The 27361-nt window shown below is 47.0% G+C and overlaps 1 protein-coding gene across 4 annotated transcripts in view; it reads right to left on the bottom strand.

Annotated features, from left to right (window-relative positions):
• Window positions 1-27361, bottom strand: part of TULP1 (TUB like protein 1) — a 767520-nt gene that overhangs the window by 315725 nt on the left and 424434 nt on the right. For all 4 annotated transcript variants that reach the window (XM_069633446.1, XM_069633445.1, XM_069633447.1 and 1 more), the window contains one exon: window positions 3423-3551. In XM_069633446.1, the coding sequence (XP_069489547.1) occupies window positions 3423-3551 (129 nt within the window). The remainder of the gene's footprint in view (window positions 1-3422; window positions 3552-27361) is intronic.

Genomic DNA, 27361 nt, shown 5'->3' with positions numbered 1-27361 from the left:
GCCCACTGTTTCTCTCTTTTGAAGTTCCAGATTTCCCGGGTCAGGACCATCTTGCTCCTTGTCCCCACACCATCTCTACCTCCAACCTAATGTTTATACATTCTACCCTAGGTATCAGCAGGGGCAGACATCATACAGTTCAGGGAGCAACAACAGAAGGAGGGGATTGATTCATGGCACGTCCTAATCACCCGGGAATGCTTGACTCACTGCCTCGCTTTCTGACGGCAAACATCATCCTGTTCGGAGGCAAGATATCCCGCTTCCCAAAGCCATTTGAAGGAAGATGACTCAGTGCCTCGCTTTCTGACGGCAAACATCATCCTGTTCGGAGGCAAGATATCCTGCTTCCTCAGAACCTGAATAAAGGATTACCTTTCAAAGATCCAACCCCAGTGCACGCAATAAGGATAGATGCTTCGCTCTGCAGATGGAGGAGCCCATCTCGACAAATTGCAGATTCAGGTTCAGTGGTAACCCACATCAGCATTGTAGACCTCAGAGCTCTTCCCCTGGCTCTTAGACCCTTCCTGCCACTGATCAAGGGAATGGCAACTAGGATGCAACGTGTGAGGAATATAGGATGAATCAGGTCCTGTGCAACGACTGTGCCAACATTCTTTGAGACCACCTCCCAAGGAGGGTGAAGGTATTGAAGACGCAGAAATGGGAACTGATGCCTTGGCTCATGTGTTCTGAAGATTGGGCCTGCCAGGCGCCAATACTTTTGCAATAACAGAGAATGATAAATGTCACAACTTCCCCAGGAGATTCAACCACCCAAGGACGCATGTCTCATCGCTTTCAATTCCCGAGTTGGAGATTTCTTTGTGCCTTTTCTCCGATGCCCTTGCAACCCAGGGAGGTTAGCACACTGCTCACCATGCAGTGTATGATGATTCTCATAGGTCTAGCTTGCGCTCGACAACGATGGCAAAAAGATCTCCTCAAGATGCTCATTCAACCTCACTTCCAGCTTCCTCTTGCTTTGAACCTCCACCATGATCGGAAATGATTAACACTTTCAGCAATGTGCCCAGAGGTGGCAAATCTGGCACTTAAGTCTATTGGAGGAATGACTCAGATATTTGTGAAGAGACTCACAGTTACCAACTGAAGAGGAAGAGGGTTTGTTCTTGTGCAGTACTAAGGACTTGCAGCCTATGCAACTTCTGAGTCATCAATTGTAGTCATACCTTGTCAAGTAATATCAAAAGGACCTCGTACAATCATCTTTGAGAGTTCATCTGTTAGCTATATCATGTTGCGAGAAGGGTAAGAAAGATCCCTCTTTCTTTTTGCACAGAGTGAGCAAGCAATTTCTGACAGGCCTGCTATGTCTACATGCACATATACCCATGCAACTGCATGGGCGCTCAATGCACTTCTCACAGGGTTCATGAAACCACTCTATGAACCTAGGACAGGTCAGAATAAAAATATTTCCCATGCAAGAAGGCTTTTCAAGTGTCCATAACATCTGCCCAAAGGGTCAGTGATCTTCAAGCTTGTTCACACTAAGAAGTCTTTACTACATTTCATTATGATAAAGTGGTGCTTACATGGACCTTCCCAAGGTAGTTTCTGACTTCCACATTAATCAGCCGATTTCCCTACTGGGCTTCAGGACTCCATCAATGCCTGCAATGGGGTCTCTCCACAGACTGGATGGCAGGAGGACGCTGAGATACTATAGAGACAGGACTCTTGCCTCAACACGGTCGAACACACTGTTCATTACATTTGGCAACACCAATAAATGGTTGGCCTTAACCAAGTAAGGTATTGGACAATATGTTATAGCTTGCATCGGGTAATGTCATGAGACAGCCACAATACCTCTCCAGGGTCGTGTTATTGTGCCTTCAACAAGAGTCAGAGCAGTGATAATGGTCTTAAATGCCAGCATATCTATCCATGCCATCTGCCGAGCAGCAACGTGGAGGACTCCTCACATGCTTAAAAAGCACTACAACTTGGATTTGGACACCAGGGCTAACAAGGCATTGAGTCAAGTTGTTCTTCACCACCGGTTCCTCTAGAGGTGAGACTTTGCTCATTGACTACTGTTTTATTTCCCATCTACTGTGCCTCCCACTTGCTCAAGCTTCTATTTCTGCTCAGTAATCTATTCTAAGGATGTGAATTCATAGAAGATCCAATGCTGAGAAGGAAAAAGTTACCTGTGACTCTAGTTCTCGAGCACTGCTATCTTACATCGGCGCACATGCTCCCACCCACCTCCTTATGAGGCAGGTTGGATGTTTATACTCTTAACTGTTCTTACAAAAATCTGAAGATGGCCAAGGGGAGGAACGAAAGCTAACAACCTCATTGGTGGCGGACGCCTGAACCTCAAATAGGCGGATACCCTCCAAACGTTTTAATTCCTGGTTATTGCTATTATAATAGCAACCAATGATGCCCAGCTTGAAGATGTGGAATTATATTAAGCCTATGAATTTATGAGAGATGCCAACGCTGGGGAACAAGAGTTACAAGTAAGTAGCATTTCCTGTGGTTGCACTGAATGTACGCACTTGCGCTTTCCATCCATAGATGGAAACATTGTTGTCAAATTTTGGTTGAGGTAATATTTGTAGTAAACAAATAAGATATTTGTCCTTATAATTCAGTGGTAATTACAACATGCAATATACCAATGGACTATTGCATGTAGTACTTGAGTCAGGCTGTAATCAGTTGGGAATCGGATAGGATAGCTCAGGGAGTAGACTTGCCATGGGAACAAGGCGTTGAATAATAATAATAATAAGAAGAAGAAGAAGAAGAAGAAGAAGAAGAAGAAGAAGAAGAAGAAGAAGAAGAAGAAGAAGAAGAAGAAGAAGAAGAAGAAGAATCAGCTGAACGGTACAAACAGACTATATTTCAAAATATCACATCTTTTACCATTATCCCCAGACTCATAAAGCGGGCCAGCGAGCTGTCTAGTACTGTCCCAATTACATTTACCTGTCCACTCCCCACATGGCCAGATTCTGGTTTCTGCAATCCGCTCTCAACAGGGCCCCATGCACAAGCACCTTATGATCGAGATGCTCCTGCTACTCTAAATGTTACCTCTAAAGTGCTATCCTGATCTTTGGTGTTAGTATGTACTAAGTCAAATAGCTAGTTATGTGTATTTGGAGAAGGTTGCATAGATTATAATCTGATGCAGGGAAGAGAATGCATAAGAATGAAAAAAGAGGGAAAAATATTCTGCAGGGAGGTGACTGCCCTGACTAGAGGGAATGAGATTGAGTTTCCGCATGGAGGTCATACATGTGTTTGAGGTGGTGGTGAACATGGGGCAATGCGGACATGCACACAGTGGCTGCCATTATCTCTCAGTATTGGGAGCAGTATATCTGCCCTGTCTTTGAAGGGCAGATATAGGCTCTAGCTTTGCTAGTGCCTACCCTTCTTTTTGGTTTTCTTCTCCTTGATGTTATTTCCTCCAGCCTGGAACAACGATGCTGTGTTTTTCTTCTTGGTCTGCTTAAGTGGTTTGGAGCTAGAGTCAGAGTCTTTATCCCCTTCATTTTCACCTAGAGAGAGAGGAAGAGAGGGAGAGAGAGAGAGAGAGAGAGAGAGAGAGAGAGAGAGAAAGAGATTTGAGGGACAGTAAAAACATGGATAATGTATACACACATTCATAAAGCATAGTTGCACACTCCCAGCTAAAACTCCAGTGTGTTATCTAATACACGGCAAGCCTGCCTATCTGAGTGCCTGAGCATGGTATGGAACATATTCTGGATTTTCGGGTAAAGTTGATGCCACAACCTCTGATAGGTTTACTGTAGGGTTTTCCTGGTGTGCACTTCCCTCGGCTTGGAATAAAATATGTTGAGGACCTCTCCGAATCTTAGCATGATCCTCAACCTGTTGTGAACGTTTTAATATATATCGCCCTGTGAGCTTGATATGGAACATCTTCTAGATCTGTCTGGATATAGAGCTATGTCATCATGGTGCCGAACCTGTTGAGGACCTGTTTGGTTGTGATGCCATGTCGGCACTGTAGCAAGCCTCTTCTAGAGCTGTCACGATAAGATGCTGTTTCAGCATGATACTGACACTCCTCTGGACCTATCTAGATCGGGCATTCTGTCAGCATGGGACTGAACCTTTTGAAGGCCTCTTTGGATATGGTGCCCCATCAACATGGCCTGAATATGTTGAAGACCTGGCTGGATAGGGTGCCTCGCCAGCATGACACTGAACATGTTGAGGACCTCTTTGGATAAGGCACCCTGTCACCATGGTACAACGCCTCCTCCAGGATGCTGTGGGTATGGCAATTTGCCAACTTTGTACCAAACCTGTTGTAAATCTGCTTCACCATCGAGCCCCGGTCTTAGTTAGTGTTTCATCTAAATCATCCTTGAGTTGTGAAGGGACGGCAAAGTGAGACCCTGGAGTCAAGACACTCTTCACACTCTCTCTTGAGTTGGATATTGTGGTCAATTAAAACATCAATGTTTCAAGAATATATCATCCTTCTAGGACGTGTCATAGTTGTTCAATGATGCTTCTTTGCCTAATTTAAAAGGATTTGCTGAATTGTTTGTGGGCCTAAAATGTGAGGCCAATGTGGAATACATTGACACCGTCCTGCATAGGCATCCATCATGGGCTAACCCGGATATGATGTTGCCTCAGGACCAAAGAATGTTTTTTCTTTTGACTTCTCTGGACATTAAACGAAGGTCTAGAGTAGTAACTCAACTCTGTGCCATGCTTGAAGTCACAGCCCAGTCCGTAGTTTAATGGATCCACTCTGTGTGCCTTTGACTATGGTTTGTGCTCCACATGGAATTGGAGAAAATTAGGACAGCGCTGGAAAGAACTGGGTTTGGAGGAAACATTTAAAGCAGAGCATTGGGATTGGAGCAAGCAGGGAAAATAGGAAGCTGGGGATAATTTGGATTATAGAGAACTGTTACATGAGGAACTGTGATTGGGAGAAAACAGGGACCCGAGATACGTAGAAATTGATAGAACTGGGTATAGACAGAGCTGGGGAGATCTGAGACGAGTTATCTGGAAATCAATATAAATGGGCATGCTGAGAGCTTGGACTGGATGAAAGGTGAGCTGAATAGGACTGTCAATGGCAAAAACCGAGACAAGAAAAGACAGAAACTGGAAAGAACTGAGACTTGGAAGAACTGGGACTGGAGAGAATTAGGAGTGGAGAAGACTTGAGACAGGAGATGACTGGAGAACTGGAACATGAGAACTGGGTCAGGGACAGGTGAGAACTGAGACAAGAGAGGACTGGAATTGAAAAGAACTAGAACATGATAAAACTAGGACCAGGAGAGAACCGGGACATAACAAAAAAACACAATATGACCCTCTTTCTGTCTGCCCAGGCAAAGTGTTTGCCATAGCCAGGCACTGAATATACAGTGAACCTGCCTGATGAGAACCTCTTCTATGCAAAGGGTGTTCTGAATCTAGGGAAGAGAGCCATTGTAAGGAAGTACACTTCTAGGCCATATAAATCATTCTGGGAGTGGGGCTGGTATCACTCATACATTCCTCCTGCACATCTTTAAGACCAAGGCATTGCAGAGTGCCTAACTGGGACTGTGAAGATGTAGGTGTGCAGAATTATTTAAATGACTATCCGTGCCCATTGAGTGGTCCTTAGGATCAGCAGTGTGTTTTGGACTACAACTACCATCAGCTTTGGCCAGCATAGTCAATGGTGAGGTGTCAATGGAGTCATAGGGCCTCATTACGACCCAGGCGATAAGTTACCGCCTGGGTCGTACCCTTACCACCAAACTACGTTTACACCATGGTGGATGGCGAATTTACCGCCCCATTCCAAGGTGAGTGGGGCGGTAAATCCCCATTTCCCATTTTACCCTTCCCCATTCCCATTTTTGCCCCATAGGGCATAATAGGAGTGGGGAAGGCGCTAATTACGTCACCGTAAATTACAGTGGCGTAATTAGCACCATGGTCCCTTAGCTAAGGGACCTTGTAATCAGGCGTTAAGGGTCGGCGCCGTTTACGGCGCCGTTAATCCCTTAACGCCTGATTCGTAATGAGGCCCATAGTCCCAAATATTGGGCGAGCAGCAGGTTGCAGATCCCTGTTTTAGACAGAAGACCCTGGGCCTCATCACAAGTTGGGTGGTATCCCGGCGGTAAATGCGCCGGGATACTGCCCAATGCTATTAGCATGGTTTAGGGCTACTTGATCGGAAATATTTGACCTTTTCCAATTTGACCTAATTGTTTTTTGGGTCGTTTATTTGGTTGAAAATGTGGGAGGAGACCCCCTGCACTTCCCCTACTTCCTCCCACCTCAACCTATCCCCTTACCCCACCTCATATATTTATTTAATTTAATTTGACCGAAAAAACAATAAAAAATATTCAGTCAAATTTAAAAGATCAAATGTTTTTCGATCAAATATGCTGCTACCATTAGTGTTACTGCAACTTGGTCTGGCGCAATTTGCAGTGGCGCTGTTAATCCCCATTTATCTGAGTCCATAGGACGCTACGGGGCTTTTCAGCAATATTACCTCTGGCGGTAATAGCACCGGCGGTAATAGTGCCGAAAATGGGCAGAAAGGGGAGGTTTACCTCTCAATTTCAGCCCAAACTCAGGGTTGGGCAGAGTGGTAATGCAGTGTTAATAGAGTTACCGCTGCATTTGTACCAATCTGCCCAACCCCTGATGAGGCCCCTATATTTTAAACTGTGCATACTGGAGACCTTGGAGGGCCTGCATGTCACTAGAAGGCAAAGCATGCTACTGCAGAGGCCAGGGCAAAAATGGAGACCACGTTGGGCCAGGATGTCAAGAGAAGGTAGGACATATGCAGTGCGGTTGGTCCAGCAATTTACAGGCAAGGGCAAGCTGGGACCCAGTGAGTGCTTGGGTATCATAAGAAGGCAGAAAATAATTAGGCAACCAAAATATGCCCAAATGGCCAAAACAAGTATTTTCTTAGCTTTTGGAACTAGCTTTACCACTAGGCAAACACAATTTTCCCCACTGATCCAAGAAACCATGTCAAATTGTGTAATAGTGTAATATTAGGGTAGACGTCTTTGAACCCTATCACATTCTAAAAAGGCAGCCCCATTCCGCTTCTATCCCATTCTGTAGTGCAACTAACTGTTGATAATGTAGTCAGTTCCTTACTTGCTGCAGGAGAGCTGCTATGTGGACAGCTCACGCTGTGTGCATATAATAATCACTGACAGCATCTCCCTATCTCTTTAAGGACATGACAGATTTATCTTACTTTATCTAAAAGATCAATACTGCATATCTGCTCTTCCCCTTGATTTGATTATTTTTGCACAAAGCTTTCCAAGACGCTGCTTGGGCAGGGAGCAGTACCCAGTAAGGGTCGAAGATACTGCAAATTCGAGATAGCAGACTTACTGTTTTATTCATCCTATTCCTTTACCTTACTCCCTCTCTTTCACTGTAAGCCTGTTTCCCTTCTCCTTTCTGCTGCCATGGCTCACCTTTTAGGCCACGGAATGGTGCATGTAGCCTCGTGGAGCACATTGAGGAATCCAGACTCCTCCTTTTATCTTTCTCCTCCCCATTTCTTCATGAAGAGCCTTCTGTAGGATTCTGGTAATATTTGAAATCGAAGATAATCCCCCTGACTCCTTCCCTACCGCTCCCCACCTATCCTCTACCCATCCCTTCCTCTCCCACCTTCCTCCTCATCCCTATGACCTCATACAGGAAGTTGTAACCACCTAAGGGTCTTATACTCTCCCGTGAACTACCCCCCTCCCACTCTTCCCCCGCCTCCTACTCAGTTAATTGTTCCATATACTGTACCACTGGTTTGTTTCAATTTTCTAAATTTGCTTCTTCTCATGTACTGTTGTTATTCTATAAAGCGCTTTGGTGTAAAGCGCTATATAAACTCAATAAACATAAACATAAACATAAGATATCGAGTGGCCTCAATACCAGGTAAGTAGTAAGGGGTGTAGGAATTTAATTTGATGTGTGGCTGTTGCACTATGCAAGCAGAGTTTGAGGATGTGGGAGACACTAGGGCAGACTTCTGGGAAAAATGCTTGATTGCCTGACAAAACACCATTTATTGCCCTGATGGCAAGGGCCATAGCTGGCCAGATCACAACACCTGAGCTAGGTAAAGGGAAGTATGAGGTGGCTCTCAGCTTTCTATCCTACACTGAAGGGAAGTTGAAATGGGTGCCAGGGATCTTCATATCTCAAATTGCGATTTCTATGAAACAAAATTCTTACCAATGTGAGGAGCCAGGAATGAGACGCAGACACTTTGATGGAGTTTGCACCCTGGTCCCTTCCTCCCCTACTAACACACTCTCCTCACCTGAGCTGCTGGAGTTGTCGGTCTCTTGTAGGTGCCGCCGTGCAAGGTAGTCTCTTCCCTTCTTCAGATGGACATGCTTTTCACGGAGAGAAGCCACAGTGACCGCTGTTAAACAGCTGTCCCGTGAATCCCCTTCCGGAATGAAGCCGGAATAAGGGAAAAACCCAAATCGGGAAAAAACCCTTGGCGGAGTGTTAACTCTTTTCCAATCTGGATGACAAGACGGATGCCCCTCCCTAGGCCGCACCCACCCAGGCTTCCCCGGGTGCAGGCGGTGGAACTTGGCAAGCAACCGAGGGGCATGTACTTGGGAACCCTTCCACGACAGGAGGTATTCCAACCGGCCTCGGTAAAACCTAGAATCCCTGATAGCGGAGACTTCGTACTTTTCGAGGTTAGATAAAGGAGCAGGAGTATGCCGGGAGAGAGCCCTGTGATATGAATCAGGATAGTAAGGTTTGAGAAGAGAGGAATGAAAAACAGGGTGAATGCGTTTAAGAGAGGGGGTGAGCTGGAGGCGATAGGCCACGGGATTGACTTTCGAGAGAATGGTGAAAGGACCTAGAAAATGAGGAGATAGCTTAGAAGGCTGTGTGCACCTGGGTAGGAACCTTGTAGATAACCACACCTTGTCACCTGGCTTCCAGGCAGGGCATTCTTTGCAGTGCCTGTTGGCTCCACTCTTATTCTGTTTTCTGCTGTCTTCCAAGCTTTGCAATGCGGTGGTCTGAGCCTCTTGAATACTTCTCAAGACTTCCTCTGCGGCTGGGGAGTTGGAAAAACTGGGTACCTCTGGTAATATAAATCGTGGGTGAATCCCGTAGGTACAGTAAAATGGAGAAAGACCGGTGGCTGAGTGCTTGGAGTTATTATAAGAGAACTCTGCGGTAGGGAGTAGAGAGACCCAATTGTCTTGATGTTGAGCGATGAAACACCTTAAGTATTGTTCTAGAGTAATGTTGAGTCGTTCAGTCTGGCCATTTGATTGCGGATGGAAACCTGAAGAAAGGGCTCTTTCAACTCCCAATCTGGCACAAAAGGCTGTCCAGAATTTGGAGATGTACTGGCTTCCTCGATCTGAGATTATCTTGTCGGGTAGACCATGAAGTTTGAAAATGTCTTGGGCAAAGATCTCTGCCATCTTAGTTGCTGTAGGGAGTCCTGCAAGAGGGGAGAAATGAGCCAACTTGGAAAAAGCGTCCACTGTCACCATGATACAAGTACATGATTCCGATTCAGGAAGGTCCACTATAAAGTCCGTGGAGATGAGACCCCACGGGCGAGTCGGCATCTCCACCTGAGTGAGCAGTCCTAGGGGTTTGCCCGACGCATACTTGGCTCTGGCACAAATCGGACAAGTCCTAACGTACTCAAACACTTCCTTTCTCATATTTGGCCAGAGAAAAGATCTTGGGCCTCATTACACGGTAGGCGGTAACTATGGCGCTATTAGCGCCATGGTTGCCGCCGGTATTTTACCGTGTCTGCCTTGGTGGATGGCGGAATTACTGCCCTACTCCAAGGTGAGCGGGGGCGGTAATTCCCCATTCACCAAGGCTCATCCTCATTCCCATTTTTGCCCCGATAGGGCATAATGGGAATGGGGAAGGTGCTAATTACGGTACCGCAAATTGCGGTACCGTAATTAGCTCTGAGGTCCCTTTGCGGCACCCTACTTTAACGGCTGGTAAAACCAGCCGTTAAAGTCGGGTCCCGCAAAGGGAACTCGTAGTAAGGCGGTAGGGGTTTACCGGTACCGGTGCCCTTACCGGTACCGGTAAACCCCTACTGCCTACCGTGTAATGAGGCCCCTTGAGATGAGTTCTAGGGTATTGTCTCCGCCTCTGTGACCCGCCATGCGCGAGTCATGACACCAATCTAGGATCCTTCTGCGGAGCGGCCTTCTGGAATATACAACTTCTTCTTATAGAAAACCCAGCCGTCTTTTACTTGGTAGGGAGAGTTACGATGAAAGGAGAGTTGTGGTAGATCCTGCACGACCGCAGTCTTTACTTCCTGAAGAAAGGAACCCACAATAGCCAGGATCCGATTTCTGTGGAACAAGGGCTCAGCTTTTATCAATGCTTTTTCTTTGTGAGAGTCCTTGCGAGACAATGCGTCAGCCAGCCGATTGAGTGACCCAGGGATATATTTGATCCGGAAATAATACTGTGAAAAAAGGTAGGCCCACCTTGCCTGTCTGGAGTTCGAACATTCCATCTCCTGTAATGCTTTCAGGTTCTTGTGATCCGTAGGGATTAGGAATTGATGTCGGGCACCCATGAGGAGGTGCTGCCATTCCTCACAGGCCAATTTCATGGCAAGCAACTCTTTTTTCAGAACTGAATAGTTAAGTTGACTGGCAGAAAGTGTCTTAGACAGGTAGGCGACCGGATGTTCCACTCCCTGAATGGTCTGAAGCAACACGGCCCCGATGGCGATGGCTGATGCGTCTGTTGCCAAAATAAATGGTAGCGTATGATCCGGATGCTGCAGAATTGGGGCCGAGCAGAAAAGGCTCTTTAGATGACATAAGCTCTTCTCTGCCTCAGCGGACCATAGAAACGAAAGGCTTCTTTCTTGAGCAGTCGAGTAATGGGGAACACTACCTCCGAGAAATTCGGGATGAACCTCCTATAGTAATTCAAAAGCCCCAGGAACCTCTGTACCTCCCGGACGGAAGTAGGAGCCGGCCAGTTGAGAATGGCGTGGACCTTGTCTTGGTCCATGGCGATCCCTTCTTCCGAAAGAACACATCCCAGGTATTGCACAGAAGGTACGGCGAATTTGCATTTTTCGGCCTTGACCAGTAAATTGTTCTTTTGAAGGCGGTCCAACACCTGCTTAACCTGTTCAATGTGTTCCTTCATGTTCGGGGAAAAAAACAAAATATCGTCAAGATAAATGATGACTGACATAGAAAGCATGTCGGAAAACATTCTGTCCATAAATCTCTGGAATAAAGCTGGTCCATTTACCAGTCCGAACGGCATCACCTTGTACTCATATAAACCAAAAGGGGTGCGAAATGCAGTTTTCCACTTGTCTCCCTTGGCAATCCGAAGTAGATGGTATGCATTCCAAAGATACAGCCTCGATTATGTCAGTGATCAGGGGCATCGGATACCGATCCTGAATAGTAACCCTGTTTAAACCCCTGTAATCTATACAGGGTCTAGGCTCGGTGGTGCCTCTCTTCTTGATGAAAAATAGGGGAACTCCTGCGGGTGACTTTGAATGTTGAATGAGACCATTCTCCAGATTGGCATCTAAATACTTCCGAAGAACCTGATTCTCTGTCTGTGTTAGGGAGAACATTCTTCTGAACGGAACCAGGGCATTGGATTCCAGGTCGATGGTACAGTCCTCTGGCCGATGAGGCGGCAATTTGGCATGAAGGCATTCCTGAAACACCTCAGAAAAACCTGAACAAAAGCTAGGTAGTGCACAAACTCCAACGTGGTTGTTTGAAAACATTTTGACCGGCTGCAGATCTCCCAGACCTTCCAGCGGGAAGCATTTGGTTGCACAATACGGGAACTGAAGCTCAGTTGATTCTAGGTCCAGTTTATCCGTGGATTATGTCTGCGAAGCTATGTGATGCCCAAAATGATAGGAAAATGGGCGGCCCTGATAATGTCGAAATTAAGGACCTCCGTGTGTTGATTAATCGTCAAAGAGAGTTCCTCTGTGGTATGGGTAATGGGACCAGAAGACAATGGCGACCCATCAACTCCTTCAACCTTCTGGCCCTCTTTCCGGGCTATCCGGCGGAGACCCACCTTGTCTGCCCACAGGGTATCAACAAAGTTACCCGCCGCTCCACAATCCAGTAGAGGTAGGGTTTTTACCTGTCTGCCCTCAAGGTCAAAATGTACTGGAATCACCATGAGTCTGGAATCATCTTTGGACTCGGGAGAGGAAACAGAAAGAGAGACATAGGTACGATGAGAAAGGCTTGGAGACCCCCGGTCGCTTGTCCCTAATGGCGCCGAGGGTGTCCGTTTACCGATCTTTTGCCTGGCAGTTCCGTGCATTCCTTAAGAAGGTGTTGGTCTGAACCGCAGTATGCACATAGTCCCTTCTCTCGTCTTTGATGTCTTTCAACAGCGGACAGAGGAGCTCTGGTGGCGCCGATCTGCATTGGTTCATCGGAAGGAGTAGCAGCAGCGGAACGACCAGGGGAAGAGTGTGAAAAGGGGTCTGAAGTATAACCAGAGCCTCTTTGTTTGCAGCGCTCCGTCCTCCTCTCTTGGAGACGATACTCTATGTGAAGAGCAGCAGCGATCAGATCCGAAAATTGGGTGAACGAGGGGATCTGGCAAGTTCATCTTTGATCTCCTCCTTCAATCCCCTCCTGAAAATGGCATATTGTGCTGTTTCGGGCCATCCTGCTCCGGCTGCCAATGTCTTGAAAGAGGATATATATGACAATACGTCCAGAGAGCCTTGTTTAACATCCAGCAAATCTTCACAGGCGGTAAAGGACAACTCTGGCCATTCAAAAGTTTGCTAAAGTAGATTTTGGAACCCGGCAAAATCCTGAAGTATGACTTTACCACTGGTCACCAATGGAGTAGCCCATGATAGTGCGTTCCCAGTCATAATAACGATTAGGAATCCCACCCTGGCTTGGTCAGTAGCGAAGCTACGAGGCATGAAAGTGAAATAAACCATGCATGCTTCCAAAAACTCCTTCACCTTCTTGGGAGAGCCGTCAAATTTCCCAGAGGAAAGCGCCATTGGTGGTAATTCCGGGGGGGCAGGCTCCCTAGCGGACACCATCTGCTTGAGTAAGGCATTTTATGTCTTCACTCCTTGTAATTCCTGGGACATTGCTTGGAAAGCCTTCCACAACTCTTGAACCTGCTCCTCAGCAGACATCCTTAAACCTTTAGGCGTTGTAATCTGTGATGGAGTTTGCACCCTGGTCCCTTCCTCCCCTACTAACACACTCTCCTCACCTGAGCTGCTGGAGTTGTTGGTCTCTTGTAGGTGCCGCCGTGCAAGGTAGTCTCTCCCCTTCTTCAGATGGACGTGCTTGTCACGGAGAGAAGTCACAGTGACCGCTGGTAAACAGCTGTCCCGTGACTCCCCTTCCGGAATCAAGCCGGAATAAGGGAAAAACCCAAATCGGGAAAAAACCCTTGGCGGAGTGTTGACTCTTTTCCAATCTGGATGACAAGACGGACCGCTGGCTGGAGATGTAATCAAAAAGGCAGGTAGTCAAGTAGAATGTTCAAAAGAACGGATGCGAAGGAGCCGCAGCCTTTGTAGGAAGTCGAACAGCCTTGCAAGTGGAGACGAAGCAATAACTAGGCGGGTGTTGAATCCAAGGCGGGCCGACCAGGAGGAGGCAGAAGGTAAGTAGGGCGCATGGTCCCGGAGGATACAGAGGGAAAAGTATGAGGAGGAAGATGAGAGAGAGAGAAAGAGAGAAGCGGTGTCCGAAGGAACGAAACCGCCACAGAGCAGAAAACAGAAGCGAACCGCTCAGGGCAGCGGTCGGGAAAAATAAGGAGAAAAGGAGGGCTTCGTATGAGATACGAATACAGGAGCACAAGGAACCTCTGACAGATCCGAAGAGGGAAGGCAGAAGTCAGGAGCGAGGAAACCCGGAACAGGAAACTTCCAAGAGGGGTTGCAACGCAACGTCCAGCCGGGGGAGGAGGATTAAATACTCACAGCGGCGCTGCGCTACGTCAATGGAGCAGCATGCAAGAACACAGAGAAGGGACTAAAACACCCTACCTCTGCGTCGCCAACTCCAACGCGGAAGTATCTGCCAATCTCGGCTACTTCAGTGGCGGCGGATGACAGACACAGAGGACTCATGTTTTGGTCATAAACTTTTATTAAATGAAAAAGAATTTGGAAAAATGCCTCACTATCCCTACTCTAGGAGGAGGTTGCCTACCTCAACCAAAACAAATGGGTCTGTCCTTTGTCAAGATGTTCAAGGCAATAATATGTCCATTGTCTGAAGTCCTATTTTGGCCCTCCCACTCTAAAACTGAATCTAAGGTGCAAAGGATATTGTCTCTGATTCTTAAAGTGCACAAATGTTCCAGTCCAACACATAAGTATAAATCCAACCAAAAAGATCCAAGTGGACAATGTTCACCGTTGCAGGCAATGGCTTTCTTCCCTAGATTCCTTTTCTCCAAAAGGAAAAGTTCAAACAAAGAATAACCAAGTTCCTTGTAACCCAAGAGGAGAACACCCTCCTCTTGGTGGGTTCACTGTTCCTGAGGAAATGACTCCCTTCCCCAGGTTTCTTTTCTCCAAAACGAAAAGTAATAACTAAGTTCAAACACAGAATAACCAAGTTCCATATTACCCAAGGATAACTCCCTCTTCTTGGTGGGTTCACTGTTCCTGAAGAAATGGATCCCAGGTTTCTCTTCAAATTCAAGACAGTTCAAAATTCTAAGGGCATATGTCTTCCTTGGGATTCTCTTTTTGCTGTATTACAATTTGGGCGTGGGTCCCAGTGTCAAGCTCCGGGTCTACCCCCCCCTTCTCCTCACCTGAATCCTTGGAGGTTAGTGCCTGAAGGACGGCCTCAGTCTTCCTGGGGTCCTTCTTCTTCGTAGAAGCCTTGCCTTTGGGTGCTCGAACCTTCTTCTCGTGTAGATAAGGTCTGGCCCCTCCGGAGGCCAGCCTGGCAGAAGTGGACACCTGCCCTCGGGGGATCCAGGGGGCCAGCCTCGATTCTAAGGAAAAAGCCCAAAGGCAGAAAAAACCCTAGTCCATAGATGGGTTCAATGAGATGGCACAGATCTTTGTGCACAATGTCCGGATTATCAGATGGTGCAGGACTCCAATATGTGTTCCAGACAAGGAGAGGACTATTCCAATAGGGCACAAACCCTGAAATGGTAGAATTCAACAATAAAGAAGAAGAGGAAAACAAAAACTATGGAAGGGAAAGAAGGAAGAACAAAAAGAAAAATGAAAATAAAGAAATGCTGTAGAAGAAAAGTGAGAGAAGTAAGTTTAAAAGGAGAAGGAAAAGGGAATACGAAGGCAGCAGTGACGTGCACCGGATTCCACCTACAAGCAATCAAATGAAAGTGGAAAGCACAGAACGAAAAAAAGAAAAGGAGGGGCTGCCAACGGGATAATGTTCAGATCGGTGTAGGAATAGAAAGTGACCGGCACTGCCAAGGAGGGCGCCGTGGGAGGAAGGAGGAACGCGGTAACCGGAAAAACACTGAGGCAGATACCAGCGAGGAAGAAAGACTGCTCGGCAGATGCGAAATACCGAAGCAGACAGAAAGGTAGGTAACAAAAATGCAGACGGAAAAAGAACAAGGAGAAATACGCGGACAGAAGGCGTCCCCGGCTGCAAGGTGCGGAAAGGCGGCCGCAGAGAAAAAAAAGAACACAGACCAAAACTGCAAGACGAATAAAGTACTTGACAGAGGAGCGAAGAATGGAAAGAGAAAGGGTTGGAGGCGGCAGTACGGAGGGAGCACAGGTAACGAGGAGGAGGGGCAGAAAGGTGAAAATCTCTGCAAGACAGAAACGAACGTTACACAAGCAACGGACCGTTGAACGAAGTAGAACAGATCCAACGCACCGGCTTGTGGGCGGAGTCAGATTTTAAAGGCACTACCGCCATGTTGGGTGAGGACTAGAATGTCTCACCAAGAAAGTCAGAACTTCCAACGGCTCCAGCATTTCCAGCCGCGGTTCCTGACAGTATACCCCAGTCTCCTCGGGGGACCCCCAGGTTTGCCCGGGTGGAGTTGATGAAACCTCCTTATAACCCGAGGGGCATGGAGGTGGCTCACCGGTTCCCAGGATCTTTCCTCCACTGGATACCCCTTCCAGTGAACCAGGTAGTGTAATCGACCCTTGCGATATCTGGAATCCACCAGGTATGCCACTTCATATTCCTCCGGGATCTGGTTCACCTGGACACGACTCTTGTGAACGGGTCTTAGGAACGGGTCTTCCTTGAATTCCTTAAGCAGGGAGACGTGGAAAACAGGATGTACTCTCTTGAGCAAGTTCATGTACTTCATGTATCTCCTGCAATACTCCATGAAAGGCAGGAATCTTAGTAGATGGGGAGCTGAGCCAGGGTAAATGTTGGGGATGAAATCCATAGGTGCAAAGAAAAGGACTCATTTGAATTGTGGTATGTAGTGTATTATTATAGGCGAACTCCGCTTGCGGAAGGTAACAATACCATCTTTCCTGTTGTGGACTGCAGAAGCACCTCAGGTATTGCTCCAGGCTAGCATTTAGTCTTTCAGTCTGTCCATTACTCTGCAGGTGATAACCCGAAGAAAGAGCCCGGTGAATACCCAATGTTTGACAGAGTGAAGCCCAGAATTTTGACGTGAACTGAGGTCCCCGATCAGATACAATCGTACGGGGCAACCCATGTAGACGAACTATATCCCGGAGGAAAGTTTCTGCAGTTTCTGAAGCTGAAGGTACTTGTTTGAAGGCTGAAAAGTGGGCCAATTTACTGAATGAGTCTATCGTCACCATGATCACCGTCATACCTTCTGACGGGGGGAGATCAACTATAAAGTCAGTAGAAATATGTTCCCATGGTCGTACTGGTAAGGAATACTGCTGCAGTAGACCTAGTGGTTTGCCCGTTCGATGTTTGTTAGAGGCACAAACCGAACAAGAAGCAACATACTGGTATACATCCTTTCTTAACCTTGGCCACCAAAAACCTCTTTGCAGTAGTTCGTATGTCTTCCTAATGCCAGGATGTCCCATCAAAGGAGAATCGTGACACCAGGAAAGGATGAGTTTCTGGAGTTACTTGGTGGGAATGAAGAGGGCATTTTCATGGTAATACAACCCATCACTACCTTGGTTGACCATGGAAGGGAGCTCAGTGCATGTTTGATACTGAGGGAGTAGATCTTGGAGGAAGGAGACAGTGGATGTCAATATCTTGAGGTCAGGGAAAACACGATCATGTCCTTCGTAATACCCAGAACTGTCTCCTATGCTTCGTGACAAGGCATCTGCCTTCTTGTTCTCTGTACCAGGGATGTATGTTATCACAAAATCAAACTGCAGAAAAAAATAGGCCCACATGGCATGTCAGGCATTTGTGCACTCCATTTGCTGTAAAACCCAAAGGTTACGTTGGTTTGTTCGGATCACAAAGCAATGAGCTGCACCTTGTAGGAGATGGCACCACTCTTGGCAGGCCAACTTGATAGCCAATAACTCCCTTTCAAGGACAGAGTAATTGCGCTTGCTGCTAGTAAGGGTTTTAGAGAAGTATGCCACTGGGTGTTCGTATTCGTCTTCTGCCTTCTGAAGTAAGATGGCCCCTATTGGTCCAATCGAAGCGTCTGTCCCCAGAATTTAAGGCTTAGTCTGATCCGGCTGCACTAAGATGGGAGCTGAAGAGAAACACTCCTTAAGTGATAGGAATGCCTTCTGCTGTTCCTCTCCAAAGGCGAATTTGACACCCTTTTTCAATAGAGAAGTAAGAGAAAGCACCGTGTTGGAAAAGTTGGGAATGAACCTTCTGTAGAAGTTGGCCAATCCTAGGAAGCTTTGTAGCTCCTTAATGTTGCCTGGTTCTCTCCATTCTCTGATTGCCTTAACCTTTATGGGATCCATCTCTATACCCTTCCTGGACAGAATGAATCCCAAGTAGAACACAGAAGTGGTTTCAAACTGGCATTTTTCGGGTTTGACCAACAGTTCGCTTTAATACTCTCCTAACCATTAACTTATGTTCAGGTAACGGCTTGGAGAATACCAAGATGTCGTCAAGATACACCACCACTGACAGAAACAACATGTCCGCAAATACCTTGTCCATGTACCTCTGGAAAACGGCTGGTGTGTTCACAAGACCAAACGGCATCACCCTGTAGTAAAATAGTCCAAAGAGGGTACGGAACGCCGTTTTCCATTCGTCCCCTTGCTTGATTCTTAAGAGATGATACGCTCCTCTTAAATCAAGCTTGGTGAAATACAACGCCCCTTGTACAGCCTCCAGGATGTCCTGGATCAATGGCATGGGATACCTATCCCTGATAGTCACCTTATTTAGCCCTCTGTAGTCAATACACAGGTGTAATTCAGCTGAATCTTTCTTCAGAATGAAGAATAAGGAGGCCCCGCAAGAGGATTTCGACTCCTGGATGAGTCAATTTTGCAGATTGGAGTCAAGGTAGTCTCGCAGAACCTTCCTCTCAGGGAGTGACAAAGGGTACATTCGCCAAAAAGGTATCACGGCATCCGGAACCAAGTCTATGCCACAGTCTTCTGCCCTGTGGGCAGGAAATTTGCGAGGTTGAATGTCTAGCAACACCTCCGAGAAGTCTTGATACTGAATTGGAATCGAGGCTGCTATTGCTGGACAGATGGGCTGGACTTGTTTTGTCCGTTTCCTTTCCCTGGTTGGTGGAGATAGAAGGCAGGTCCATGCAATTCGATTTACAGAAGAGCGAATTGAAGTTCACTCCATTGGCCTTCCAGTCAATGTGAGGGTTATGTCTTCTTAACCAAGGAATCCCAATAACCAAAGGGAAGTGGGCTGCTCTGATTTGATCAAATACTAGATATTCTTCATGGTGACCCAACTCCATCCTTAAGGGTATTGTCTCTCTGGTAAGGGGTCCGGAGGACAAAGGCTTACCATCCACCCCTTCCACCGGAATGGGAGCAGCCTTCAGTTTGGTGGATACTTCATGTTCCCTTGCCCAGTTGGAGTCCATGAAGTTACCTGTTGCTCTGCAGTCCAACATGGCGAATACCTCGGTGGGACCCGAGTCAGATAACCATAGCTTGACTTGGAACACCATTAGACTGTTTTCCTCGGAATAGTTCATTGTTCTTGAGTGGTTGCAAGGGTACTTGGCACTTTGCCCGAAACTTCCCTTGCCGTAGATCGGGGGCTGAAGTTTTCCTTCCACCGGGGAGGGACTTCAGGGTAGTCTCTTAATAAGTGTTTCGAGGAGCCACAATACATACACAATCCGGCATCTCTTCTTCGTCTGCGTTCTTCTGGAGTGAGTGGCCCTCGGGTAGCTCCTATTTGCATAGGTTCTTCGGGAGTGGTGGTCGCCCTGGTTGTAGGTGAGGAAGAAGGTAGACTGATAGCCTGAGGGGTGCTACTGAATCGCCTTCTTTCCTGTCGCCGTTCCAACAGGCGAAATTCTATCTGTAGAGACAAGGTCATCAATTCCTGGCAAGATACTGGTCAGGCTACTCGTGCTAGCTCATCCTTGATCTCGTCATGGAGGCCTCGTCTGAATATTGTTTGTTGGGCAGAATGCGGCCAGTATGCCTTAGCCGCTAATCTCTGGAAGTGAGAAATTTATGTTTGGACATCCGTGTTCCCTTGTTTGACACCCAAAATAGCTTCCAGAGAAGAGTCGAAGAACTCGGGTCTGTCAAATCTTTCTTTGAACACCTCTACAAAATGATCATAGTCATTCAAGGAGTGGTCATTCCTGGGGGCTAACGGGGTAGCCCAAGATAATGCGTTACCGGTAAGATTAGCGATAACAAACCCAACTCTTGATCTAGCCGACTCATATGCATGGGGTCGAAAGGCAAAATACACCTTACAGGCGTCAAGAAATTCCTTAAGTCCTCCTGGGTGGCCATCGTTTTTGCCAAAGGAGAGGGGCATAGCTGGTAGATCGCCCTGATCATCTCGGTGTAACACCATCTGTTGTCGGAGAGCAATATTCTCCGTTCTCAGAGCCTGGACTTCAGCTGTAAGGTTCTGCATCGCGGCTACTAGTTCTTGGTACTGTTCCAAGGAAGCCATTGTTGGGATTGGGCGTTGCATGCTGTCAAGCTCCGGGTCTACCTCCCCCTTCTCCTCACCTGAATCCTCTGAGGTTAGTACCTGAACGACGGCCTAAGTCTTCCTGGGTTCCTTCTTCTTCGTAGAAGCCTTGCCTTTGGGTGCTCGAACCTTCTTCTCGTGTAGATAAGGTCTGGCCCGTCCGGAGGCCACCGTGGCAGAAGTGGACAACTGCCCTCGGGGGATCCCAGGGGGCCATCCTCGATTCTAGGGAAAAAGCCCGAAGGCAGAAAAAACCCTAGTCCATAGATGGGTTCAATGATGGGTTCAATGAGATGGCACAGATCTTCGTGCTCAATGTCTGGATTATCAGATGGTGCAGGGCTCCAATATGTGTTCCAGACAAGGAGAGGACTATTCCAATAGGGCACAAACCCTGACATGGTAGAATTCAACAATAAAGAAGAAGAGGAAAACAAAAACTATGGAAGGGAAAGAAAGAAGAACAAAAAGAAAAATGAAAATAAAGAAATGCTGTAGAAGGAAAGTGAGAGAAGTAAGTTTAAAAGGAGAAGGAAAAAGGAATATGAAGGCAGCAGTGACATGCACCGGATTCCACCTACAAGCAATGAAATGAAAGTGGAAAGCACAGATCGAAAAAAAGAAAAGGAGGGGCTGCCAACGGGATAATGTTCAGATCGTTGTAGAAATAGGAAGTGACCGGCACTGCCAAGGAGGTAGCTGTGAGAGGAAGGAGGAACGCGGTACCCGGAAACACCGAGGCGGATACCAGTGAGGAAGAAAGATTGCTCGGCAGATGCAAAATACCAAAGCAGACAAAAAGGTAGGTAAACAAAAATGCAGACGGAAAAAGAACAAGGAGAAATCCGCGGACAGAAGGCGTCGCCGGCTGCAAGGTGCAGAAAGGCGGACGCAGATAAAAAAAAGAACACAGACAAAACTGCAAGACGAACAAAGTACTTGACAGAGGAGCATAGAACGGAAAGAGAAAGGGTTAGAGGCGTCAGTACGGAGGGAGCACAGGTAACAAGGAGGACGGGTAGAAAGGTGAAAATCTCTGGAAGACAGAAATGAACGTTACACAAGCAACGGAGCATTGAACGAAGTAGAACAGATACAACGCACCGGCTTGTGGGCGGAGTCAGATTTTAAAGGCACTACCGCCATGTTGGATGAGGACTAGAATGTCTCACTGAGAAAGTCAGAACTTCCAACGGCTCCAGCATTTCCAGCCGTGGTTCCTGACACCCAGACTCGCAGGTCACCTGGTATACTTCCCTGCCAGGCTCTTTTCCACATTTACAACAATCTTAAGGGCATGGAATTCATTGAGATTCTCTCCTTACTGTAGTTTATTGCCTGGTATACTCTCCTGCCAGGTCTTGGATGTAGTCTCTTTCACTTTCTTGCACACACTTGCCTTTGCCCGGTATACTCTCCTGCAAGGACTTTTGTGCGGTTTCTTTCAAACACTTGACTTTTCCTGGTATACTCTCCTGCCAAGACCTGTATGAAGTTTCTTTCAAACACTTGTCTTTGCCTGGTATACTCTCCTGGCAGGATTGGTATGCAGTTTCTTTCAGCCATTTTTATATGGTACTTTAATCATTCAGCTTGCTTTCCAAACACTTGGTATATTTTCGACCAGGTTTCAAGATGTAATGTCTCTATTGTTTCCCTTCTTGATCAGCCCCAAGTTCGTACTGAGGGTCCCAGACTCCAGTCCCATGTCTAGGGCTTTCGTTATCTCACCCAACAGTGCTTCAGCGTCCCAACCCTTTTCCTTGGCTCACCAGTTCTTTTATTGTGCTTTCTCTGTGTTCCAGACTACAAGTCAGATATTTCTCTGGCTCCCACATATCTCTCTGCCCTTGCCGGCACCTCCAGTAGGCCTTCGGGCTTCAGTCGGCTTTACAGCGTCTGTAGCAGTCAGGAAGCACAACTTGCTTCCTTATGCTTTGTTCTGGTTTCTACGATGCGATGCAATGTGTACTGAGCACATCGCTCACTGTGCTGCCATCTTGCGCCGTGTAGCTGCTTGTACCTCTGTGTTGCCGCCAGTGTCTTGCTCTGTCCTGAGCTGGAGAACTCCATGCTTCTCATGCCAGCATGGTTTTAAAACATGTCGGGCGAATCGAATTTCCCCAGCGACTAGACCACTAACAGTGGTTCTCATTAAGAGTAATATACTGTTCCTGTGACACTCTAATCCGGCAAATCAAAATGAAACCCACAAGCGGGGGAATGTACATACAAGTTTCCACCAACCTGGTCAGAACGCCAGAACCGGGACAGCAACGGCGGAAATGAAGAGCCTCCCTGAGAGTCCTGAGCCCCCTACCCCCTTCGGAAGGAAAGAAAACCTCAACAGGGAGAGGCAGGACTCCCAGGGAAACCCTCAAATGGGAAAAAACCCTGGACGCATTGTCGGAGATCCTTGCAGAAAGATGGCTATCCAAGGCACAGAACCCCTGGCTCAATGGCAGTATCACAGGTTCTATCGGGAGAAAATAACAGGTAAATATAGGAGGAAACCGGAATAGAAGAACAGAAATAATACAGGTGAGTATGTTCTTACGGATGGTGTTGGTAGATTCTAGCTGTTGATGAGAGGTGGAGATTTCTCGGAGTGAAAGGTAGGTAAGGACTGGAGTTCTAGTTCCTTCAGGAACTTCTGTAGTAATGAGAGGAAAGAATACTAAACAGGAGTAGGGAAAGAACGGATAAAAAACTAACCAGGAACGGAGAAGAAACGGAGGACCGGGGAAGGAACTCACCGAGTCAGGAAGACTTGGGATTCCGCTGTTTTCACTTTGTAATAAAGGCTTGAGATAGGATAGCGAACGGGTTCCCGGAAATGCAGGCTGAAAGGTAGTAATAGCGGGAAGGGAGCGCTGGAAGGGAACGCTAGACGGTAGGAGAGAAAAAGGAATAAGTAGTAACAGGCAGGATAGCTTGGATACACGAGAGTAAGGAGTACCTAGAATTCGAACTTACGGAGCGTCATGCAAGTCAGTAGCGACGCGAGAGGGCGAAAGCCTTCGGTTCTGAAATAGTGCCACATGACTTGTCGTAAGAGTCAGCTGGTTGCGTGGATGAATCATGTGACCTATTCTTGACGTGCGCTGGCAACGCGGAACAACAGTACCGCTAAAACTGATAGCATTGACAGGAATAGACAGCGCTGCCGTACAACAAAGCGCGGAACTGCACAGTCTCCACTTATGCAAATGTAAAAAGCAGCGATGACGGAAAGGTGTAACTTTATGCCCTCTCCTCCTGGGGGGTGATCCGGGCTTCCCGGGGTGTAGACGATAAAAACGTCGAACCAAAAGGGGAGAGTGAACACCAGAAGCAGGTTCCCACATTCTTTCAGCTGGAGAATACCCCTTCCAATCAATGAGAAATTGCAGCTGACCCCTGTGGTAGTGGGAATCACAGATACCAGCCACCTCATATTCTGTCCCGGTATCAGTGATTACCGGAGGTGGAATGGTCTTAGTAGAGCGTCGGAAACGATCGGCTACAGTTGGTTTCACTTGAGATAGATGAAAAACAGGATGAATGCGGGACCAGGCAGCTGGGAGAGCCAGTCGAACAGCTGCCGAGCCCACTTTGGATAACAACTTGAAAGGACCATAAAACTTAGGAGATAACTTAGAAGGGACTAAGTGTCTTGGGAGAAACCGAGAGGCCAACCAAACCTTGTCTCCTACTTGTAGTTCTGGAAATTTGCGTCGATGTCGGTCTGCATATCGCTTGGCTCGATCCTGGGCTTCTTGAAGAGCCAAACGAGCCTTCTTTTGGCCAGACTGGATGTTGTCTATCAGACAGTCTACCCCTGGTAGTTTAGAGGAGGAAGGAGTAGCAGTAGGGACAAAAGAGGGGTGAAATCCGTATGAACAGAAGAAGGGGCTAGTCTTAAGAGCTGTGTGCTTGGCATTATTGTAAGCAAACTCTGCTATTGATAACAGTTCAGCCCAATTATCTTGAGCTGCTGAGACGTAACAACGTAGGTATCCCTCCAGTGTTTGGTTAAGACGTTCCGTCTGCCCGTTGGTCTGGGGATGATATCCCGAACTGAGTGCCCTCTTGATGCCCAAAAAGTGACAGACTCCCTTCCAATATTGTGAAGTGTATTGGGGCCCTCTGTCAGAGACTATGACTTCAGGTAGTCCGTGTCTGGAAAACACTTCAGAAATGAAGATCCTAGCCATTTGGGCTGCCCCTGGCAATTTGACCAAGGGAATGAAGTGTGCCATCTTGGTCAAGTAGTCTATGGTGACCATTATGGTCGTATAACCTGAGGAAGGGGGAAGATCCACTATAAAGTCGGTGGAGATGATTTGCCAAGGTTTCTCTGGTATAGGCATGCGGGTAAGTAAACCAAAAGGAGGAGCTCGTGAAGATTTAGACTGGATACATGTTGCACAAGAGTTTACATAATCATGAACATCGACCTGAAGAGTTGGCCACCAGAAATATCGTTTTATCAAATCCAGAGTAGTCTGTATTCCCCGGTGCCCTGCCGCTCTAGAGTCATGGCACATCCGAAGGACCTCAGATTGAAGAACGCTGGAAGGAATTAGTACTTGTTCTGCTTGGAAATATAATCCTCAATCCCTTGTAAGATGGTGAGTAGAAAGAAGATTTTCACATCTGGATTGATTCTTAATGGTATCCTGCTTTAGTAAATGTAGAAAGTCAGAAATGACTGCCACAAATCTCGCTTGAGGAAACATCTTCTCTGAACAGAATTGAGAAACATGTGGTTTCTTTCGAGATAAGGCATCGGCTCTCAGGTTCTGGCTTCCTGGGAGAAAGGTGAATTCGATCCGATAAGGCAAAAAAAAATACGCCCACCGTGCTTGTCTACTATTGGTGGTTTGAGCCTGTAGTAGTACTTTCAAGTTCTGATGATCTGTTCGGACCACTATGGCATGGGGAGAGCCTAGTAGAAGATGTCTCCATTCTTCGAAGGCCTTCTTAATGGCCAATAACTCTTTTTCAAGTACCGAGTAGTGTAGTTCCGAGGAGTTAAACGTTTTTGACAGATAGGCCACCGGTCTCTCCTCCCCTGAATCTGTTGTTTGTAGAAGGACGGCTCCTAGACCATGGTGAGAAGCGTCCGTCTCAATGATGAACTGACGAGATTGATCCGGATTGAGTAAAACCCTGGCAGAGATGAATAAACCCTTTAAAGTCTCAAAGGCTTGTTGGGCTGAAGGGTCCCAAGAGAAGGCGATCCCCTTCTTGAGTAGTCGAGTAATAGGTAGGATAGTCTCAGAGTAACAGGGAATGAATTTCCGATAGAAATTTGCAAATCCGAGGAATCGCTGAACCTCCTTTACGGTGGAAGGTGCTGGCCAATCCAGCACGGCAGAAACTTTTCTTGGATCCATGGAGATCCCGTTTGCTGAAAGGACAAATCCTAGGTAGGTTATCTGTGTTTGATGGAACTCACACTTCTCCGCCTTACAATACAAATGATTCGTCTGTAAGCGACTCAGGACTAGGTTGACGTGCTGGATGTGGTCTTCAAGAGTAGCTGAGAATATCAAAATGTCATCGAGGTAAATGACGACACAGTGAAGAAGCAAATCGACGAAGAGGTGATCCATAAACCGCTGAAACACAGCAGGCGCATTAACTAGACCAAAGGGCATGACTTGGTATTGGAAGTGTCCGAAAGGTGTTCGAAAGGCCGTCTTCCATTCGTCATTAGGAGCGATTCGGATGAGGTGATAGGCCCCCCTAAGGTCCAATTTAGTGTAAAGTGCTGCTCCACGGACGGCTTCGAGAATGTCTTTAATCAATGGCATCGGATACTTGTCAGGAATAGTGATCTTATTAAGTCCTCTGTAATCGATGCACGGTCTCAATTCTTCTGTATCTTTCTTTGGAATAAAAAATAAGGAAGCTCCAGCAGGAGACTTAGATTCGGTAATGAGACCGTTCTGGAGATTAGCATGGAGGTATTCTCGAAGGGCACTCTTCTCACGTTGGGACAACACATACATGCGTCCAAACGGAACCGGTTGATCTGGAAGCAGGTCTATATGACAATCATCTCTTCGATGAGGAGGAAGTGTTGGAAACTGGGGAGTAGAGAAAACCCTGAGAAAGTGCTGGTGACATTCGGGAATCAGACCCAAGTGACCGATGGAAGGCAACTCGGTGGTAGGAGGAGGCTCTGATGGAATATAGATGCCTACAGAATTGTGTGAAAGACAATGCGCGACACAGTACTCCGAACCCAGAAAAAGTGTTCCTACCTTCCAGTTTATGTAGGGGTTATGTAATCGCAGCCAAGGCAGACCAAGAATTATGGGGAAGTGTGCCGCTCTGATTAAATCAAACACCAATGTCTCTTTATGAGAGGCGATCAAACAAGTTAGCTGCTTGGTTTGTTCTCGTATAGGTCCCGAGCTTAATGGACTTCCATCTACCCCTAGGATGGGTGTAGTAAAGGACTTAGGAGTTCTGTCTATCCCATTCTTGGCTGCCCATTTATCGTCAATGAAGTTTCCAGTGGCTCCGCAGTCGAGCAGAGCCGGTATACCCATCAAGTTCCGGTCAGGCAACAAGATGGTTAATGAAAGTACAATCATGGATGGGTTATGAGCCAACGGTTCAGGAGTGGACTCATCTTCGGTCGGGGAACCCTGAAGCTGGACTCCTACCGTGGTTCCCCTTACGGTAGGGGCTTGGCGTTTCCCGACGGCAAAGGTCTGGATCTGCGAGGAGGAACAACTGGACAATCTCGCAACAAATGGGAAGAAGACCCACAATACATACACAAATTTAAGGCTTTCCTTCGTTCTCTCTCTATTGCTGAAATAGGACCCCTAACTGATCCTATCTGCATGGGTTCCTCAGAAGGAATGGTCTTATGTGGAAGGGTCAAGAGATCTGGGTTAAGACATGGGGCCTTTCCCCTTCTTCCTTTCTATTGAACGCTCTTGGAGACGGTAATCTATTTGCATAGTCAAGGATATCATCTCAGCCAGGTTTGCAGGCCGTGGAATCTTGGACACCTCATCCTTCAAATCCTCAGCAAGTCCTCGTCGAAAGAGGGTGAGTAGTCCGTCATCCGGCCAACCGGTTTCGGAAGATAACTGTTTGAATTGGGTAATGTAGGACATAAGGTCCTTATGACCTTGCCTTAGATCTAAAAGCCTTTCCTGCGTGGCTACCGAAATCTCTTGCCGACCAAA

Source organism: Ambystoma mexicanum, chromosome 13 (assembly GCF_040938575.1).
Source record: "Ambystoma mexicanum isolate Mex_15411 chromosome 13, UKY_AmexF1_1, whole genome shotgun sequence".
Taxonomy (NCBI): domain Eukaryota; kingdom Metazoa; phylum Chordata; class Amphibia; order Caudata; family Ambystomatidae; genus Ambystoma; species Ambystoma mexicanum.
Note: the sequence above shows the minus strand (reverse complement) of the source record. Positions and strands in the feature narration are given on the sequence as shown.